The 21,511-nt window shown below is 40.2% G+C and overlaps 1 protein-coding gene across 3 annotated transcripts in view; it reads right to left on the minus strand.

Annotated features, from left to right (window-relative positions):
- Window positions 1-21,511, minus strand: part of LOC145448244 (DNA topoisomerase 2-alpha-like) — a 47,404-nt gene that overhangs the window by 12,944 nt on the left and 12,949 nt on the right. For 2 of the 3 annotated variants that reach the window (XM_080326623.1, XM_080326607.1), the window contains exons 11-29: window positions 19,542-19,647; window positions 18,098-18,288; window positions 16,567-16,692; window positions 16,286-16,362; window positions 12,788-12,927; window positions 12,388-12,497; window positions 11,261-11,468; window positions 10,092-10,213; window positions 9,299-9,447; window positions 8,444-8,530; window positions 7,988-8,132; window positions 5,857-5,991; window positions 5,569-5,669; window positions 4,814-4,910; window positions 4,271-4,385; window positions 2,896-3,078; window positions 1,706-1,827; window positions 640-735; window positions 142-348 (exon numbers count right to left, since the gene is read on the minus strand). In XM_080326623.1, coding sequence (XP_080182749.1) covers window positions 142-348; window positions 640-735; window positions 1,706-1,827; window positions 2,896-3,078; window positions 4,271-4,385; window positions 4,814-4,910; window positions 5,569-5,669; window positions 5,857-5,991; window positions 7,988-8,132; window positions 8,444-8,530; window positions 9,299-9,447; window positions 10,092-10,213; window positions 11,261-11,468; window positions 12,388-12,497; window positions 12,788-12,927; window positions 16,286-16,362; window positions 16,567-16,692; window positions 18,098-18,288; window positions 19,542-19,647 — 2,517 coding nt within the window. Of the gene's footprint in view, window positions 1-141; window positions 349-639; window positions 736-1,705; window positions 1,835-2,895; window positions 3,079-4,270; window positions 4,386-4,813; window positions 4,911-5,568; window positions 5,670-5,856; window positions 5,992-7,987; window positions 8,133-8,443; window positions 8,531-9,298; window positions 9,448-10,091; window positions 10,214-11,260; window positions 11,469-12,387; window positions 12,498-12,787; window positions 12,928-16,285; window positions 16,363-16,566; window positions 16,693-18,097; window positions 18,289-19,541; window positions 19,648-21,511 lie in introns of all 3 variants that reach the window. The other variant, XM_080326615.1, reaches the window with a different exon arrangement.

Here is a 21,511-nt window from a genome sequence, read left to right on the forward strand (position 1 = left end):
TTTAAACAATTGACAACAAATTCCAAGCAAATACCGCACATTTAAAAAATTGACCGAAAATTCCGAGAAAGCGACGTTACAATTTTAAAAAACAAATCGGCCGGAAATTACAAGAAAAAATTTGACCGAAAATTCATATACCCTCTTCGTCTTTTTCTCTCCGCCGGTCGGCTTGAAGTCGTCCATCCGCGGGGCCACCCTGATGCCGTGCGGCGACGGGAACACCTCCGCCTTGACCGTCTTGGTCAGTTTGGTCTGCTTGCCCCTGCCCTTGCTGCCGACGGGCCCGGCTTTCTTGGCTTTCGCCAGTTCCGCCGCGGCCTCCTCTTGTTCGGCCTTCTCCACTTTCTGTAGATTAACAATTCGATTTACAACAGCCCACGATAGTGTCGATGAAAATCAGTGCGACTACGTGTACTACTACAGAAACGGGTACACTGGTTTGGCGTCAAAGGATACATTATCCGCATCAGTCTTGTGATATATAAGTATCATCACGTCGTGTTATGAAGACCATCGTGTGAGCATCATTTGCGGTTCTAAGCAACTCTGCATTAGGGGTCTTCAAAAATGACTTTTTCTCAAACCGCACTGGTAGAAATGGAGCAAAAATTTTCAAATTCACGTGTAAAATCTCACCTCAAATTCCTCCATAAATTTGTCGAGATCATCGCGCCACAATTTCGACGGGGTCTTCCTGACCAGCTCGTCGAGTTCCGTCTGCTTCGCTTCTTTCTGTAAAGGTTACACATTTTCAGAACAAAATCGGCAATCGCGCCAAAAAGTGAACCGACCGCAGGAAAAATGTCGGTTATCAGACTAGGACAGGAGATACTCGAAAAAATTCGCCTGTCCACTCTCGCAAACCTACGCGCGCAAAACGTCAAGGTCTCCCGAGGCTAAAACAGCCTCCGAAATTCGTGACGAGTCGACGCGCCTTACTCTACCACCCTCGTAACGCATGACAGGCGACAGAACAGGCCAAGCATGCTGACTAGAGAATGGAATAACTTTATATTAAAACTAAGAACAAAAAAATTTCAATATACAAACACAATGCTCGAAGTAATACAAACTTTCACGAAAAAGGCTGTTCAAAAACAATATTTTCTTTCGAAATTCGCTGGCTACGTGATAAAATCATTATGTAGGCTCAAAAACATCTGCACACCAAATTTGCCTCAATTCCAACCAGTAGAAGCGAGATTCTCGCAGTAGAAAGTTTTGAATTTAACTAACAAATTTTTTTCTGCCTACTCCATAAAATTGTCAGGCTGTCAGTGAAGATAATGCACGCAAAATTTGGCTCAATTCCAACCGGTACAAGCGAAGTTATTGCTGTAGAAAAAGCTGGATTGGAATAAAATATTATGCAAGGTTCCCAACTCCCTGAATTATTTATTACAAAATCATGGAATTAGAAATTTTTCTACCGCCATAACTTCGCTTATAGTGGTTGGAATTGAGCCAAATTTGGTGCGCAGAGTTGTTTTATCCAACCGAACAATTTTATCACGTAGCCAGAATAATCTGAAGAACGAGATTTTTTTCGAACAGCCCTAAGATATATGCGTTTATTAGCGAGTCATATACTCGACTGAATACGCAACGCAACCTTCCAGAGTCCGCTCACACATCGATAACATCACATAAACATTCCGTCTGCGTTATATCGACTTGTTTTCAATCGCCGAAGCAAACAAACCTGCTTCAAGAGGTCTTCCTTCTTCTCTTTGGACAGACTCCACAGCGGCATGTTGAGAATGTAATTGAAATCGGCGCCGCCGTTCGTCTCCTCGCCTTCCGATTCTGCGCCTTCATCGTTAGCTAGTTTCTGGGCAGAAAAATTGATTGATATTTATCAGGCGACAAATTGCAGATATATATTCATCTCCATAGCAAACATCTACAGACAAAGCTTGGTTCGTTTTGCAATATACAGCCTTGGAGTCGACCTTTATCATAATACAAGCTTTCTCTACAAAATGTGTTCCATCTTAAAATAGTACATAGAACGCTCTCTTGTTCCAGATCCCAATTCGTGCTGGCGACGTCATATTTTGTGATATGGTTGTTGATATACCAGGGTTGTAATGACTCGAGTCACGTTTTTCAGATGACTCGACTTGACTCGAGTCATTTTCTCAAAATACGGAAATGACTCGACTCTAATCAATTTACGTATTGACTCGACTTGGACTCGAGTCATTGCGCATGACTCGAACCAAGTCATGTGACTCGAGACTTAGACGGCCAAGACCGACGTTTCATTGTAATTTCGAGGCATAGTAAAGTAACCACTCTATTGGGATTTCGTCTATCGGCACTGGTGCTTGAAAACGCGTCGAGAAATTGCTAAAAACGACGAAAATTATTATATCATGAACGCGAACCGCTAAATATCACCAAACAGAGTTATAAAAGTGGATTTAACAAGCCTTCAACTGTAAACTGGACAGTCAACACAATATCTTGGACTCGACTCATAACACCATGACTCAGACTTGACTTGGTGGTGAATTGAAAATGACTCGACTTGACTCGAGTCAAAACTATAAAACTGGGATTGACTTGTGACTTGGTTACAACCCTGTGATACACAATGACCTTTCCCATTCTCTACTGGTTGCTGACGATTACCCCTGACGAGTGTCGGCCGAAAATATTCGGGTTCATTTCAATATGAATATACTATTCAATTGTATGTAGCTCTCCTGTAACATTTCCAGGAAATCCAGACATTAAATCAGACAACCAGTATTATACGAACTATTAGGCTATTTAATTAGAATTACCTAGTTGTCCAAGCTCCATGGGAATTATTGTATCCGATTAATCAAATGGCCTAGATGTACAAGTCTGCCTCCCAGGAAGCGGATCTACATAACCATAAACGGCGCCGTACCTTGCCGACTGAAACCTTCCAAGCCTTCACCGGGTCAGAGTCGTAGCCCCGGTCCACCAGCATCTTGATCAGTTCCTTCTTGGGCTTGTTGAATATGGAAATGACGCCGTCGATCTTCTCCACGATGAACCTGGCCTGGTTCGAGAGCTTCTTGGCTTCCGCAGTCAGCAGTCCTGACCGTATAAAACAAATCGCAAAAATTGAAGCCTCAGCACGTTCACCAGGCTATCATCCGAGCGGCGTTTCGCTACAAGGATATCCGGTCATCTTTTCAGTATAGATATTCATCCGCCGTTATATGGCGTCCGTGTTTATTATAATCATCCCGGAATGCGAAATCGTGCTTAAATCTCTAACGGAAGACACTCTCAGAGGTACAAAACTTCAACATACAATCGATTAGTGTATTCAAAGGGTTGTCCTTCGATTAGTGTATTCAAAGGGTTGTCCTAAGTCCATACTTTGGAAAATACCAAAAACGATTCCTAATCACGTCCCATTCTATAGATTATCGATAAAATCGTCAACAAGCTTGCAATAAGCTCAAGCATACCCGACTAACCAATCAAGATCCGATATTTAACCCAAAAAAACGGAAGATTGCGACTCTAACATCGAAAGTTTGACATTTTTTACCTCAAAAAACTTGATTTTGACAAACTTTTGCCCTCGTGTATGTATACTTGTACAGTACATCAGGAGTTTTCGCACATAATGTTAAAATTGCACTATATATCTTCGTTTCTGGTTGGAACAGTCTGTCCTCGCGAAGTAGTTTGGCCCGAAAAAAACGGTTTCGACTTGAAAACAAACAAATTTTTTCAAGAAAAAGCACAAGTGGGGCAATTTTTTTTTCATCTAAAATCGGTAGATTTTGACCTAAAAATCAAAATTTTGAGATTTTTCGACTTCAAAAAACTTATTTTCCACCAAATTTTGCCGTCGTGTATGTAAATTAGGCTTTTCCCCACATTTATCTTCGTTTCCGGTCGGAACTGCCTGTCCTTACGAAGTAGTTAAACTCGAGAAAGCTTTTTCGACTTGCAAACCGACAAATTTTTCTATGAAAAAAACAATACCATAACAAAATCTGGACCAGTAGTTACATCTCTTTTTCCAGATTATTCGAAATTCCATGCCGATCACACCATATTTTGCGATACGATTGTTGATATACAATGTTCTTTCCGATCCTCTACTGCTCGCTGGCGAATATCAGGGTTCATTTCAATACGAATATACTATTCAATCGTATGCTGAAGTTCTGTACCCCCAAGAATCTCTAGAAACACGTCCGGAAGCTCGAGACCGCCAAAAATAACGCCGGAATAGTCACGATTCGATCGCAAAGACGATAAAACTCACCTAGCAAAAACTCTTTCCTGTCGTGATACTTTTGTAAACGGATGTTGTAAAAGTATTTCAAAATGTCGAGCGTATTGGGGAACTTCCGCAGGCAGCCCAGCTCATCGAACATGACCTGAGTTTATAAAAGGAAATCGTTCATTTGTAATTTTCTCGAGCACCCCACGAAACTGTCAAGTTGTCTACAAATATGACGTGTAGCAAATTTCAATAATTTTTAAACAGCAAAATGCAAATTTATCAGTGTTTAAAATTTCGGATTCGAAATACTGGTATTTACGGCAGGCAATGCTATAATTAGCCAAACGAGTCAAAATATTCAAATTAACTCAAATAGCTACGTTTCTACGGGTTTGAATCGAGCCAAATTCGGCGTGCAGCACGCTTTTTCAGCCAACCTAACTACTCTAATGAACACCCAGTAAAGTTTTAAGAAAAAAGCAAATTTCGAACAACGCCAAAACCCAGTCCACGTAGCTTTCACGTCGCGGGATTCCACGCGCAATCGAAGCCCGAAAAATTCAGGCGGACGCGTTCACTCACCAGGTTGGTGCAAGAAATGCTGGACTGCAGGTTGAAGAATTTGTGCAGGACGCCCTCGTTTTGACGCAGTTTGTCCTGGGACATCTTCACTTTGAACCTGGAACCAAAAAGATCAACACCTGATCTCATTTCAGCAGCGGAAAGTAAACTATATAACTATATTCATAAAAATTTGAAATAAAAAACTTCAGCAGTGGTAAACTAAATCATTTTCATGTATACAATTTTATAAAAAAATAGAATACGGTATATAATTGGAAAATATTTTAATGAGCCTATGTAGTGTAAGCAATACAGGAGAAAAAATACAGCATTCTGGCGCTTTCAGACGATAGACTGTGTGAAATTTTGGATTTTTGAGCGATAATGTGATTTTTACGTGTCACGAAATCAAAGCCTGTAAAGTCACGAATCATTTTTGAGGAGGAAAAAACCGTCTAATCAACATGAACATTTTTAGGTGTAGGCCCTGAAAAAATTTCACATAAAAACTTTGCCGGAAAAATTTCACAAAAATTTTAGTTTGAAAAATTATAAAATCTGACTTTAGTCAAAAAAACGTGCACCGTTTTTCACCAAATTTAGAATGTCCAACAAAGCACCCCGTGTCCAAATTTCAGAAAGATTGCTCCGCAAGCGTCAAAGTTACGGGTGCGCGACTGATTTCCCAATTCGAGGTGTAGCCTAGCTCCTCAAAAACCTATTTACCGACAATTTATTTGCAATTTAAAATTTGGAAACGCGGCCGCAGTTACCTCACAGTGATGTCCGTGTTGTACTCCTTGTACTCGAGAATCTGCGAGGGAGTTTTCTCCGTTCCCAGAAACATCGGCTCCAAAACCGATTCCTTATAATTCTGCAAAAACAAGGGTTTACTAGAACAATTCAGCTCAAACGACTTTCATTATTTGCAAAAATATTTTATACTCAATTCGATTCAGTTTCGGATTCAGACACAATGAAAAATTGGTGCTCGAAAAAAACAACAAAATTACAAATTTGACTAGATTTAGACCCGAAATTCAGATTCGAGAACACCAAACCTGGGTCCAAGTCTTCACGGGGAGTTCCGTGATCTCCAGATTTTCCTCGTCGAGGACGCTGACCTCCCCAAACACGGCGTACCGGTTCGGCTCGATCTCCTCGATTTGCCCTCGAAAATTCTTGTAGCTGATGTTCTGAAACAAAAGCCGGGGCGGTTTCGGATTTATCATCATCTCCAATCTGGACGTAGCTTCAAACTTACTTATTAAATTGTTGGGTTGATGAATCAACCAAACCATACTCGGCTAGATTTCAACTGAATAATTTATTTTGAAATACGAAATCGTAACGTTGTCTTTGAAAAGAACGATGCTGAACGGTTTTTGCCCGCTTCCAACCACTATAAGCGAAGCTATTTCAGTTGAAAATTTTGGATTCGCAAAAATGACAGGGACGGCGGCTGATCCCGGAACTAATAATGAGTAAATTTGCCTTTGTGTGCAACTCGACTATATTCCTGGGGTAAAATCTGAAATTTTTTCATCAATTTTCCATAACAAATTCAAAATCTACCGGTTGGCCCTCGGCAAAATCTGGAGCGCAGCATTTTTAGGCGACCTCACAGTTCAATCAGTGAATCCCAGGGATACGGAAAACAAAAGTTCTTTTCGAACAAACCTAGAACTTATTACGCTAAGTACAGTTCTATATCAAACTTTAAATGGATTTGATATTTTTTCGACCACGCACATTTCATTTTTCCCGTGTTACAATGCTGTGTGTTGGTCAAGACTTGATAGAAATGTTACCGTGGTTTTCTATGTATGTTAGGCAAAATTTCATCGATTTTTTTGTCCTAAAATCGGGGAGGGGAGGGGGGTGCGTATCATGTTTGGGTAGAACAAGCCTTTAAAAAAATCTCCCTCGTAATGAAACTTGAAATCAAACCTTCATGTTTGTTTTCAATCGCGCATCGCCAAAATTAGGTCATCGATTGTTGCACAGCGTGCGGCAATCCCGCTAATTCATCGCATCAACGACAGGCCTGAACAACCGCATATACGACACGCTGACCTAAACACTACAGCCGCATCTCCAACAAGCCTGGTGCGCACGACATAATCGTTGGCCCGAGCAACCGCATCTGTAATAGGCCTCGTGCGCAAGATATTGTAGCTGGCCTGAACTATCGCACCGCGGGCCTAGCAGGGTTCGGCTGCTATTTACTATCGTTTAGAGACAATGGTTGCCAACCTTTTTGGATGTCGGAGCCGTATTAAAACACACGAGTAGGCTGTAGACTTATAACGAATATTCAAAGGTAGCCAGCCTACCTCTGAATCTCACCATCCAGCCAATTCGAAAGCACACACATTGCACATAAATTTCTATAGATTCTACATCGGTTATTTTAGCGTCGATGGACGCAGATTAGCGAGTGCTCACATTGAAATTAACCGAAAATGCATATCATCACTCCAACATGCTATTATGTCGCTATGTTACACTTGCCTTTGAGCCGTTATTTTAATGTTACTGAATTTGTTTAAAAATTTACTCTTCACAAAGACGATATGTAAATGTCTATGACCAGCATAACTCCAGATTAGGGCCGTTCAAAAAAAATTTTCCTTCATATTTCACAGGCTGCTTGATAAAATTGTTAGGTTGGTTAAAAAAACGCCGCACACCAACTTTGGCTCCATTCCAACCGGTAGAAGCGAGATTCGTGCAGCTAGAAAGTTTTGAATTTATCATTAAAAAATAAAATTTCTAAATTTTTCCGCCGACCCCATAAAATTGTTAGGCTCTCAGTAGATATCATACACACCAAATTTGGCTCAATTCCAACCATTAGAAGCGAAGTTATTGTAGTAGAAAAATTTCGATTTGAATAAAATAGTATTTACTGCGACCGACTCTTTATTATTTATTATAAAATCATGGAATTAGAAATCTTTCTACTGCAATAGCTTCGCTTCTAGTGGTCGGAATTGAGCCAAATTTGGTGTGCACCATCTCTACTGAGACGGTGTTTCCTGTAATACGCGTGGCTTTGCACTAGGTGTTACGTATGCTGCAACACAACCGATCACAGTTCACAACCTTCAACAGCGGAAAACAATATCAAAACTAGTAGTTTCGTTGGTATAATTCCACTACACAACACACGGCTAACACGCGACTCACCATGGGTTTGGGATCATCGCCATCCAGCAGCCTGCGAATGTTATCGACAATGTCGCGAACGTCGTGGTTGGGCACAAAAGTGGACCACCCCGTACCGATACCTTGAGTGCCGTTGACCAAAATCATGGGGATAATCGGACAGTACCTGCGCACACAAAATCAGAACCGGTAAGACACATTTTTTTCATCCGTTTTCAATCCATTATTGCGGCCGAAAATTCGCTTTCATCAAGTATACAAAGCATGCGTAAACTACGTCATGCAGAAAAGCGTTCCGGTCATATTTCCAGATATTTACTTGTTCAGTCACCACTATGAGGAGTCTGCATATATTCTAATCATCCCGGAATGCGAAATTATACCAAAAAGTATCCGATTCGAACACTTGGAATGAAACACGGGCGTTGAAGACGCTACACACGACAATAAATAGTCCACGATACTGAAAACACTCACCATTCCGGCTCCACTCTTTGATTATCGTCGTAGCACCAGGTGAGCACGTTGTCGTCGAGAGCTGGGAACAGCAGTCGAGTCAGTGGGCTGTATATCAAAATATAAAAACCAATGAAAATAACCGTAAATATTTAAAAAAAGAATCAGAAAATAGGCGTCTCTTAAAACGACACTCGGAAATGAAGAAAATATCAGCATTCACTAAAATAATCGGAAGGGTCTTTTTTTGACACGTCAAAACAAGCCAAAATTTTGTCGAAATCGTAGCCTTAGGTCAAAAATTGTCAATTACTTACTAAGGACAGTTTCAACCAGAAATGAAGATAAATAGTGCAATTTCAACATTATGTGCGAAAACACCCAATTTGCGTACCCGAGGTCGAAATTAAGATTTTTTAGGTCAAAATCTTTAGGTTTTAGGTAAAAAATCGCCTAATAATCAGTATAATATGAATCTATAAATCATAAAAAATGATAATTGTAAAAATAATAGTCTCGTGGGAACAGTAATATCGGAAAAATGTAGTTAAATTCACAATTTTAACATCGGAACAGGTGTTCGTAAAAATATTTCTCTACCGATGTAATCGGAAAAACGACCGTTTCGTGAAAATACATTCGGTATTTTTCAAAATATCTCATAATTTGCAAACCTAAAACTTTCGCAAAATTGGTAATGGTAATTTTTTCAAACGATCTGATAATGTGGCAAAACTAAAACATTCGCAAAATTTTGATACATGGTGCAATATGAAAAAACACAATCTGAATTTTTTTAAATTATCGGAAAATTAATCGCTATGTGGATGACAATCGAAAAAACATAATATAAGAAAGATTGTCTCGTCAAATTACCTCAGCATTGTGAAGATGTAACGGGGCGAGGCCGCGTCTTTGCCCCCGTGCAGCCTGGTGCCAAACTGCCCGATCGGCTGCAGCAGGTTGATGTTGTTGGACCCCACGTAGTTCTGGGCCATGTTGATGATTGTCGTCATTAGAGACGCCTGCGACAATACAATACAAACTATAGAAGGAGCTACTGTGACATGCCAGCTTTTCCAAATTTAGATTACGATCAGAATCGTAGCTACACATTTTTTTCCAAATCAGTTAACAATCAGTTATTATAGCTACATACTTTTTTTTTCCAAATTATATAATATTAGACTAGATTAGAATTGGAATTGCAGCAACAGTTTTTATTCAAATTAGTTTGGAATTAGAATTATAGCTACAGTTTTTTTTCCAAATTAGATTAAAATCAAAATTATAGATACTCAGCCCTATTGCTTCGTACACAATTCATGTCCGAAACCCGGGCAATAGAATAATCTCGACTGCGTCCGAGACATTCTGCGAATGGTTTCGCGTCAATAATATCGCACATTGAATATTCTTCCCCCGCGTCGCCGCACGGAAACGCTAGGACGCGGTCTGCTGATGTGCTCATTGTGATACGATTGTTGACGGATGCTTTTTTCCAATTCTCTACCAATTGCTGACAATCAACCCTGACGAGTGTCAGCCAAAAAATATTCGGGTTCATTTCAATGTGAATATACTATTGATTATATACTATAGATTATTCCACAGGTGGAAAAACTCCGGTAACATCAAACGAGCGGGTGCAGGTTACCAATATCCTTACCTCTCCGTGATGGTACGCAGATAATTCGGCCACAGAGCCCGCCAGCTGTGCCACTTTGACCTCGCGCTTATCGTTCCTCTTGAGGCACGTGAACAGCACTTTCCTCTGACCCGGTTTCAGCCCTGGAGGAAGTAGAACATTGCGTCGGCACACGCTCAATTCGGGGCATGCCTTTCAAGAGCTCTACGTATCGGAACTGTAACGATTCTGGTCATATTTTCAGTATTGCGCTTCAAACACTGCGGACAGCGTCAGATAGACAGTAAGCAAACGTTATCATCCCAGAACGCTACCACAACCAGCACACAATACTCACGGCGCAAAGCAACAAGATCAGCACTTTTAAATCTTTTGAATCGAGCGTTTCAAGCTACGAATGACTCGAACCAAGTCGTAAGACTCGAGACTCAGACGGCCAAATGCAAATCATTCGATATCACCAAACGGAGTTATGAAAAGTGGGTTTACAAGACTTTATCCGGAAACTGAGCGGTAAACACAACGACTTGGACTCGAGTCATATTACCATGACTCGGACTCGACCCTCTGCTCGCTGACTTGACTCGGTGGCGGGTTAAAATGACTCGACTTGACTCGAGTCAAAACTAAAAAAGTGAGATTGGCTTGCGACTCGCAGCCTAGTGACTCGATTACAGCCCCGCCCTCTACCCCATCTCCGAGTTGGACTCCACCCTCTTAAAATCCCTTATTTTCTTCAAGAGAGAGTAAACCGCTCATCACTTATTCTCAAGGACCGGAATCTTTACAATTAACCATTCATAATACTAGAATATGACCCCGCATTTAGTCGTCGATAGCTCACCAAAACATGTTTGTGATTCAGTTCCTCTGTCGGTACTGAATATACCAAAATTTATGTTTCAATATACCTAACTGGCATATGCTTATGTGTACACAGAAGTTTCACAGGCAAGATTATATGATCCTTGTGGCATTGCCATCTGTACATGGATTTAAACCGATTAGTCTACTCTAATTTAGAACATAGTCTGTCTCCAAAACATGCCTTCTCTGCCCTTTTTTGTTTTACCACTTGGTAGCACTAGCACTGTCAATTTCTTTTCTAGCACAAGTTTTGTTCAAATTTGCCTAAAAATGCAAAACTAAAGCAAAGCTACTCGCATACATCGTGTATATACCAGACTCACCGTCGAGTAACGAAGGCAAGGACCTCTCCACGTCCGCGCAAGAGTACAGGATCAGTTCCCTGTTGACAAACTCCGAGTAGGTCAGCGACTTTACGTTAGCGTTGTACAGCACGTCCTCGGGACGCCCGTCCTCTCTCCGCTGCCGCCTGGACGCCATAAAGTTGGACAGCCACTCCTTGCGGTCGTCTGCGCGCTTCTTGTTGAAGGCCTGGGCGTGATTTCAAGTTACTTCATCATGCTCACAATATATACAAATCGCAAAAAAGAAGGTAGTTCCGCATAAAAGACAGTCGGGCTGAAATGGAATCGGTCAAAAAACGCAACCGTCGGGGCAAGTAACCCGACTCCCGATTTTCTGATGACTCAACGGGAGCCATTGCGCATGACTCGAACCAAGTCACACGACTCAGACGGCCAAGACCGACATTTCATTGTAATTTTGAAGAATACTAAAGTAACCACACTATCGGGATTTCGTCTATTGCCACTGGTACTTGAAAATGCGACCAGAAACTGCTAAAAGTAAGGAAAACTTGTATACTATAACTTCGAACCATTCGATATCACCAAACAGAGTTATAAAAAGTGGGTTTAACAAGACTTTACTGGAAACCGAGCAGTCAACACTATGACTGGACTCGGTGGCGAATTAAAAATGACTCGACTTGTCTCGAGTCAAAACTATACAAGAGAGATTGACTTGCGACTCGAAGCCTTGGGACTTGGCAACAACCCTGCTGTGGGAAAGCCAAGAATTGTTCACGAAAACCTAACGTACCTTCGCTTCTACGGGTGGGAATCGCTTCAAATTTGTTTCGGACCGTTTTCGTAGACAGCTCACACTTTAACAGGGTTGAAAGTAATATTTTAATTCACAAATTTCAATTGTCAAAAAAAATCCAAATTTCAAAACGGACTCTCGATATTTGGTCCCAAGTCTAAAATGAACAACTTCTATCATGATTTCAGCTTCTTGCGGCCTCTAGTGACAGAGTAATTTCACCAAACGAGCCGAAAACTGCTAACTTTGCCGTATCTTGACGACCGCTTATGCTAGAAAGCCAGCGTTGGGTTTAAAATCTGCGGAAGCGACACGTTCGTCTTGGGAATGTCCGCAAAACACCCACCAAATCGATATTCCCGTCGTCGTCAGGGCCGCCGTATTTGAACCGGATCCTGTGGCGCGCCATGTCCGCGAAATATTCTTTCGCCTCCTTCGCGGTCGACGTGCCCAAACCTGCCAAAAAGCGGAGATCAGTCCCGGTCCAAGAGAGCGTTTCCACAGCAGACTCATTCCATTATGATTTGGCAAATTTTCTGACATTTGTAACGCACACCCTCAGAATAGTCCGTTATTTACATTTTTCGAATTCCGAGTAAGCAAATTGTACTTTGAAGCAGTGTGGTTGATATAAAATTGGATTTTAAAAACAAACTCGACAATCGCTCGGTGTATCGCACCGACACGAAACTTCATTCAAAGACAGCGGGTTCGAATCCAAATCCGCGATATCGGAAAATACAAACCTTTGTAGTACTTTACTTTCCAGGATTTCGAGTTTGCCGTGGAATTCTCCCAGTCCTCAAACTCCGGGACGGAATAGAACGACAGCACCTGGCTGCCCTTCGACACCTTGACGATGGGCGTGATGAACTCTTCCACCACCCTGAACGAAACGCAAAAACAGTGTCAGGGCTATTTTTGGCAATACGATAGTTGATATACAACGTCCTTTCCAATTCTCTACTAGTCGCTGACGATTGCCCCTGACGAGTTTCAGGTTGATTTCAATATAAATATAGTAATAAATACCTATTGCAAAGCGATTGCAAGCCAAAAATTAAACACTAGAGACCGATTTTTGTCAGAAAATCAGGAAAATTGTGCATTGCGATGGACCGGCCCATATCTAGTTCCGACGGACAAGAGAGTGTTGCACACTAGATTTAGACAACCAGATAATTCTAGGTTTTAGTCAAACTGATTACAGCAAAATGTCTGAATTATAATTACAATCTAAATTTGTGAAATGTTTTTATGCTTCAATTTTAATTCTAAAAAAGCTCTCAAGTCAATCTCGCTTTGACAGTTTCGACTCGAGTCAAGTCATTTTCAATTCATCAAGTCCGAGTCCAAGTCAGCGAGCAGAGGGTCGAGTTCGAGTCACTGCGTTGACTGCTCAGTTTTGAGTTAAAGTCTTGATGAAACCACTTTTTATAACACTGTTCGGTGACATCGAATGGTTCGCAGTTAAAATACACTGATTTTCCTCACTTTTAGGGGTTTCTGGTCGCATTTTCAAGTACCAGTACCAATAGACGAAATCTCGATAGTATGGTTACCAAACTATTCTTCGAAATTACAATGAAATGTCGGTCTTGGCCGGCTGAGACTCAGAGTCACGCGCAATGACTCAAGTCCAAGTTGAGTCAATACACAGATCAAGTCGAGTCATTTCCGTATTTTGAGACCTCAAGTCGAGTCATTACAACCCTGTGATGGTAATTTTAGACTATCATATTTGGAACGGGGTGCCGACAGCAGACGATACAGATAATATCAACGTTGCTTCAACACCATATTAAACGTCCACTTGATAAGTAATGATTTTATTCATCACACGAACTTTTAAAGGACCGCTCCTTCATCAAGAAGATTTAGAATTTAAATGTAGTAAGCTAAATGCAACGCCTTCCATACAGATGGAAATTTTGCACCGGCGTACCGCGGTTTAATATGCCCTGCGTATGAAACCTGCCGGTAGTTATGCATTCACCGACAGGGCAGAAAACAGGGCCTGTGTTTTCATCAATTCGTAATTTGTGTCTATTTCCTGAGTTTTTACGAATTCAGTAGTTCTATTCTAATACAATTCGAAAAAACTGCAGGTATAATTCAAATTCTAATCTAAACTTGGCACGTCCGAAAATATCTCAGGTGTCCAACTCTTCCATACATAATCAGGTACGCCTACCAGGGTTGCAATGACTCGATGCGCAAAATGACTAGACTCGAGTCGTTGCGCATGACTCGGTGCCCAAGTCATATGACTCGAGACTAGGACGGCCAAGACAGACATCTCGTAACTTCGAATAGTTAGTCGCTACAATATCGGTATTTCGTCTATCAGTACTGATACTTGGAAAATAAGGTCAGAAACTGCTAAGACTGAGGAAAATTACGATATTATGAATGCGAGCCATTCTATATAACTCGAGCAGAGTTGAAAAATGTGGATTGAACTCAGAACTGAACAGTAGGGTTGTCCATAATTTGGAAAATCTCAAAATTTATGCGTATCCATGTCTCATTCTATAGATTATACTTGAAAAACGTCAATGAACCTGCAATAAGCTCACAGAAAAGTCGTTAACATTTGTCTAAATGCGTTTCAAAGTAGCTGCCGTAGATTGGGCGTGTCAGCGACCATAGAGCGGCAAGCAGACTAGTAATCACAAAATCACGGCGTTAGATTGACTAATCTGCTATGCTTCAATGATCACGATGTTGGCGGCTTGTTGATCAGCTGGTCAAGGAGTCGGCTGATGGCGGTGATTCTGTCAGTGCATTGTCGGTTGGTCCGCAACTAATGATTTAGGATTAATTCAGAACATGTTGAGTAACGAAATACATGATGAACTATAAGAACAGCTGCTTCACAATATCTTTAAATACATGACTGGATGGCTTATTGCGCAGGTAACCGCTGTAGCCTGTATGCCTTGATTTCATTGATGGAAAGCAAAAAAACACACGGAAAAATACTGCAAAGGCTCTTATGCAAGTGGCAAACGAATTTCTAGTTTCAGAGGGGATGTACCATCATTGAATACAACTATAAAGCTTGACATTGACACTGCTTTGTCTGATCTTATTAGGCTGTTGTCGTGGTACATAATTGAAGTCTTGAATGCTGTAAGGGCTGGATGAACCAGTCATTTACGCTTGGCACTTGTCAGATTCCAGCATAACGAATCATACCCGCAAGTGCTATCAAAGTCCTCAATGATGCCGGGCAAAGAGGTCTAAAGATAAGCAAAAACTGTGTGGTAGGACCAGCAAAAAGACAGTTTGCTTGCATTGCTTAGCATGTCCTTAATGAATGTTAGATCATTACCGGCTGCATAACGACTAATGCTTGAATCAAACCAGACATGGACAAAAAAGGATGGATTGAAGCGGTGCGGTAGTTACACTCTTCTTGGGAAATCCAATGTAAGCTACCTGGTCGGCCCACATATCTTCTGAGCATACGGGATTGTGTCCAGCATCCATCTCACATGTTATGCTGCACCAGTTTGGTGATGTCTAATATGCCTTACCTGCACCCAGAAAAGCAGGACCACTTGGCGTAATCTCAAGCATATAATATATGTATTTCTTGGATCTATACTTAGTTCTATAAGTTCACAATTATTCGCTGCTTCACCTCTGTCATGCCTGTAAGAGGCTATTGCTGCTCTAGACCTATCGTTACCTAGTTTTAACACTAAAACATTCAATGACCGGATGTCTCATTTTATTATTAAATCACCAATGTACAATGCGCTTACATAATCATTGCCGTTAGCGATCTCCTTGGACTAATAGAAGCACATAATCAGCAAGCCGCTGTGGTCGTGATCATTCAAGCATAGCTGAATAACCAATCAAGAGACGTGATTTTGTCATTACTGGTCTTCTCGTCGTTCTATGGTTGCTAACACGCCCACTCTACGGCAGCTTCTTTCAGACGCATTTAGACAAATGTTACCGACTTTACTATGAGCTTATTGCAGGCTCATTGACGTTTTTTATAAATTATCTACAGAATGAGACATGGATACGCATATATTTTGAGATTTTTCAAATTATGGACAACCCTACTGAACAGTCAACACTATGACTCGGACTCGACCCTCTACTAGACTCGGGTTGACTGGTGAATTGAAAATGACTCGACTTGACTCGAGTAAAACTATAAAAATGAGATCGAGTCGCGACTCGGAACCTTGCGACTTGGCTGCAAAATCAGGTACGCCTACCTTTGATGCAGCAGTTTGGGCCAGTTGGCGTGGATGAAGTTGATCAGCAGGCCTTTGATGTGAGACCCGTCGTGATCCTGAAACACAGAGACGATAACATATTGTTCCGCACGCAACCGACTACGTCCTCGCGGCCGGAGATAACCCCCGTTCAGACAGTATGAATACAGTTCAGCAGTCATGTACCCGCGCAAGGTATACTGCACCGAAGTCTAATCATTCAGGGTGATGCTGATTTTTCAATGCCTATCTCAACACAGGGTTAGAATCAAGGCCGTTACCTGATCTGTCATAATCATCAGTCTCCCGTAACGCAGACTCTTAACGTCCGTCTCGTCGGCGTACTGTTTGGTGTACTGCAGGCCCATGATCTTGATAATGTTGTTGATCTCGCTGTTCTGCATGATCTGCCAAGCACAAAATAGTCTCGTCTACAATTCCATGTAAATTATAGGGTTGGGAACAACAATTCACGCGCCTCGAGTCTGCTTTGCAGAGCACCGAAACTTATGAAGTCATATTTAGCGACAAACTTTAAATATGCCATGTTCTTTTCAATTCTCTACTAGTCGCCGACAATTGACCCCTGTAAATATTCGGGATTGTTTCAATATGAATAAGGGCTGTTGAAAAAAAACTTTTCCTTCAGATTTCACTAGCTACTTGATATAATTGGCAGGCTGGTTAAAAAAAACGGTGCACACCAAATCTGGCTCATTTCCTACCACCAGAAGCAAAGTTATTGCGGTGGAAAAATTTGGATTTGAATAAAATAGTATTTACAATGACCAACTCTTCAATCACTTATTATGAAATCATGGAATCGCAAATCTTTCTACCGAAATAACTTCGCTGCCGTCGGCTGGAATTGAGTCAAATTTGGTGTGTATCATTAGGGGTTTTCAAAAATGACTTTTTTTCTCAAATCGTACCAGGCTACTTGATAAAATTGTTAGGTTACCTAATTTAAGCCTACACACTAAATTTGGTTCAATTCCAAACATTTGAAAATTGTCTTTTCACCCCATGAAAGTGTTAGGTTGTGTATAGAAACGATGTTCACCAAATTTGGTTCAATTCCAACCAGCGAAAGCGGAGTTATTGCCATCGAAAAATTTGGATCATGAATAAAATAGTATTTACGATTACCCATTCTTCAATTATTTATTGTAGTGTAAATACTAAATACTATTTTATTCAAATCCAAATTTTTCGACAGCAATAACTTCGCTTCCGTCGGCTGGAATTGAACCAAATTTGATGACCATCGTTTCTATAGACAACCTAACACTTTCATGGGGTTAACAGAAAATTTTCAAATTTTTTGTTATTTATTTTTATGTAATAAATAGAAACTTTCTTCTCCTGTAGCAATGCGGCCACTGGTTGGAATGGAACCGAATTTGGTGCGTAAGCTTAAATTAGGTAACCTAACAATTTCATCAAGTAGCCTGGTACGATTTGAGAAAAAATTCATTTTTGAAGACCCCTACTGACTAGCCTAACAATTTTATCGGGTCAACTGAAAAATTTTGAAATTTTTTTTTTCATTTTTTAACGATAGATTCAAAACGTTTTACTGAAGTCTGAAGGAAGAGTTTGATTTTGAACAGCCCTAACGAATATATCGTTCAATCGCATATCAAAGTTCTATAACTTAAAGACTCTCGCCAAAACTTGAAACAATCTAGGTCATACAGTATGAATACTTGTACATTCATCGACAAAACACTTTGCCTTCCGCCATCCGATATAATCATTCCCAGACATAGCCTAGCTTAAATCAAGGGAGGGGGCAAAAATCGGACCCACCTGATTGTGGGTGGCATCCCGCACGTTGAGCACCTTACCCCGCAGCGGAAACACCCCGAATTTATCCCGGCCCACCACCGAGAGCCCCGACACGGCCAGCGTCTTGGCCGAGTCTCCCTCGGTCAGGATCAGGGTGCAGTCCTCGGAGAGCCTGGTGCCGGCGTCGTTGGCGTCGTCAAGTTTTGGAATACCTACGAAAAAATATATGGTTGAAAAAATGGAATTAAAAATAATATTTAAATTGATAATAATGATGGCAAAACGGAAAACTTAGTGTCAAGTTTTGCAATACCTCGACTTTATCAACCACTTGAAACAATAAACAATGATCGTAAAAAGACAACCTCCCGTCGTCAAGTTTCAGAATACCATTCTAAAATATTATTATTAAAAAATAATTTCAAGATGTTAATAAAACAACAGGTATTGAAAAATAAACATCTATGGCAAAGGGACAACAATGTCCCTAATAAAAAATACACTATTTTTTTCTTTTTAATTCGTTTAGAATCGAGAATTATAGCTATAAAGTGTTTTTTCCAAATAGATTGAAATTATAATTATAGCTACAGTTTTTTGTAAATTAGATTAGAATTAGAATCAGCTATAATTTCTTTACAAAATCAGTTTAGAATTACATTTACAGCCACACAGTTTTTTTCCAAATTAGATTAGAATCAGAATTATAGCTATAGTTTCTTTCCAAATTAGTTTAGAATTACATTTATAGCCACACAGTTTTTTTCCAAATTAGATTAGAATCAGAATTATAGCTATAGTTTCTTTACAAATTACTTCAGAATTACATTTATAGCTACACAGTTTTTTCCAAATTAGATTAGAATCAGAATTATAGCTAAAGTTTCTTTCCAAATTAGTTTAGAATTACATTTATAGCCACAGTTTTTTTCCAAATTAGAATAGAATCAGAACTATAGCTATAGTTTCTTTCCAAATTAGTTTAGAATCACAATTATTGCCTCACATACAATTCATGTACGAAACCCGGGCAATAGAATAATTTCGACTGTGTCCGAGACATTCTGCGAATGGTTTCAAGTAATGTCGCACATTGGATATTCTTCCCCCGCGTCGCCGCACGGAAACGCAAGGGCGCGGTCTGCTGATGTGCAAGATACCAAAAAATTTAACCGTCAAACTATTGAAACAACCTCGAATAATTTCGACCGACACTCATCGGGGGGGGGCAATCATCATTTGTGTGTCAACAATCGTATAACAAAACATAACTCCACAGTAGTAGGGTTACAGCCTGTTGCCTTTTGCATCAACTGTTTTATTAAAGATTAACAATTTTTGCTGAAAGAAAGCAAACGATGAAAGATGACAAAAGGAACAAGCTTGAAATTATTGGAAAATAATTAATAAATTTAAAAAATCCTAATTTAAAACAAACAGATCGCAAAAAATGACGCGGTCCGACCTTTGATCTTGTTCGATTTCGCCCCGGACATTTTCTTGGACATCTGCGACAGCGTCTTAAACTTCACCCAGTTCATGATGCCGTCCACTATACCGCACGAAGAGGCCTGCCAACACAAATCACATTTGACACATCTCATAACGTTACCGAGCATCAGGGTTGTAAATTAAAATTGTAAATTTGGAAAATTGACTCAAGTCGAGTCATTACAACTTGTAATGACTCGACTTGAGTCAATTTTCCAAATGCGTATAACGACTCGAGTCAATTCGTGCATTGACTGGATTTGCACTCGAGCCCATTGTGAATGACTCACCAAGTCATATGACTAGAGACTAGGACGGCCAAGACAGACATTTCATTGTAACTTATAAGGACGCTAAATTTACCATGTTATTGGTATACCGTCTATCAGTCCTGATACTTGGAAAACAGGGCCAGAAACTGTTAAGGGGAGTAGCAAGCCAAAATTTAGAAAAAACATCAAAATTTTCACAATTTATTTTTCTTGGCCTGAAATATAGACTTAGCACCTACACCAGGGCTGTTCAAAAATAACTTTTTTTCCCGTATTCCAGCCATTCACTGATTAAATTGTCAGGTTACCCTAAAAAACGCTGCACGCCAAATTTGGTTCAATTCTTACAAGTATAGGACTCCGCAGATCCAATTAAAATTTTCAATTTATTGGGAAAAATTTCAAAAAAAAAAAAATTAGAATTATTTTGCCAACCCCATCAAATTGTTGAGCTGTCTTCAAAGACGATGCAAAACAAATTCGACTCAATTCCGACCAGTAGAAGCGGAGTTATGTGAGCTTTTCGATGATAGTCCTCGGATTATCCTTGATCGGTGGATAATCCAAGAATAATCATCGAAAAACTCGCATATCTCCGCTTCTACTGGTCGGAATTGAGTCGAATTTGTAAATCAAAAATTTGTACGACATATATGTCGACTAGTATTCGCCGAGGGTTTTTCGAAAAGGTAACATAGAGACCTGTGTCATGCCAAGGGACGTTCGGCCTAGGTCTACCTTACTCCTAGTTACAGAGCTTCGCAGCAAGCTTTTCGAAAAAATGTCTTGGAAATTTGAAATTTCAAAGTGGGATTTCTCCAAGAGGGGTTACGCGTATTCCTTCAAATTTTAGCGTGACACGGCGCCGTCCTAGTACTTCTGAAAGAAGGCGTTAGATTGAAAAAAGGGCTTCGCAGTACTGAGATTTTGCATTCCCAGTGTCGGTGCGTTTTTTCTCCTTCAAATCCCTAATCTGCAGGGCAGGACTAAATTTTCTTTTGTAAAAAGCATAGCGACATCTAGCGACTGAAAAGTTCATGGTGTTGGGGGCGGCCGTCTGAGAGTCGGGTTTTTGACTTGCTAGTCCCAGTAAGGGTGAGGAAACTTACCATATTACCAACGCGAGACATTCTATGTCACTCGAGCATAGTTGAAAATATTGGATGACTCATTCCATTATAATTTAGCAAATTTTCTGACATTTGTAATACATACTCTCAGAATTGTCCAATATTTACAAATGTTGTTCTTTTTTGAATTCTGAGTTCATTGAAAAAAATTAAATCGAAAAATTTCCAGCGGTTCAAAAGATAAGGCGATTCAAAATTCTCATGGCGCTGCATGGCGCTGCATGCAAAAAACTTTAAAGTCCATCATTTTTACCGTAACGATCGTGGAGAATCAATTAAAATGCCTAACCATACAATTTCGAGGCCGAGGAATTGAAAAAAATCAACTTTTTCGCTCTAAACTCGAAGGAAAAAGAGGTACGGATGAAACAAAATTGGAGGGGGGGGCGGACTCAAAAAATCCATGTAGGATTCCATTTACATAGATAAAATTAATGCAAAATGTACTTTAACACAGTATGATTGATAAAAAATTGGATTATCAAATTATTCTTTATTCCAGAATAGTATCACAAAAAAATTGGTCTTTGCAATATGTAATT

This window comes from Botryllus schlosseri, chromosome 1, assembly GCF_051294905.1.
Source record: "Botryllus schlosseri isolate E-star chromosome 1, Bs_hap1, whole genome shotgun sequence".
NCBI lineage: Eukaryota > Metazoa > Chordata > Ascidiacea > Stolidobranchia > Styelidae > Botryllus > Botryllus schlosseri.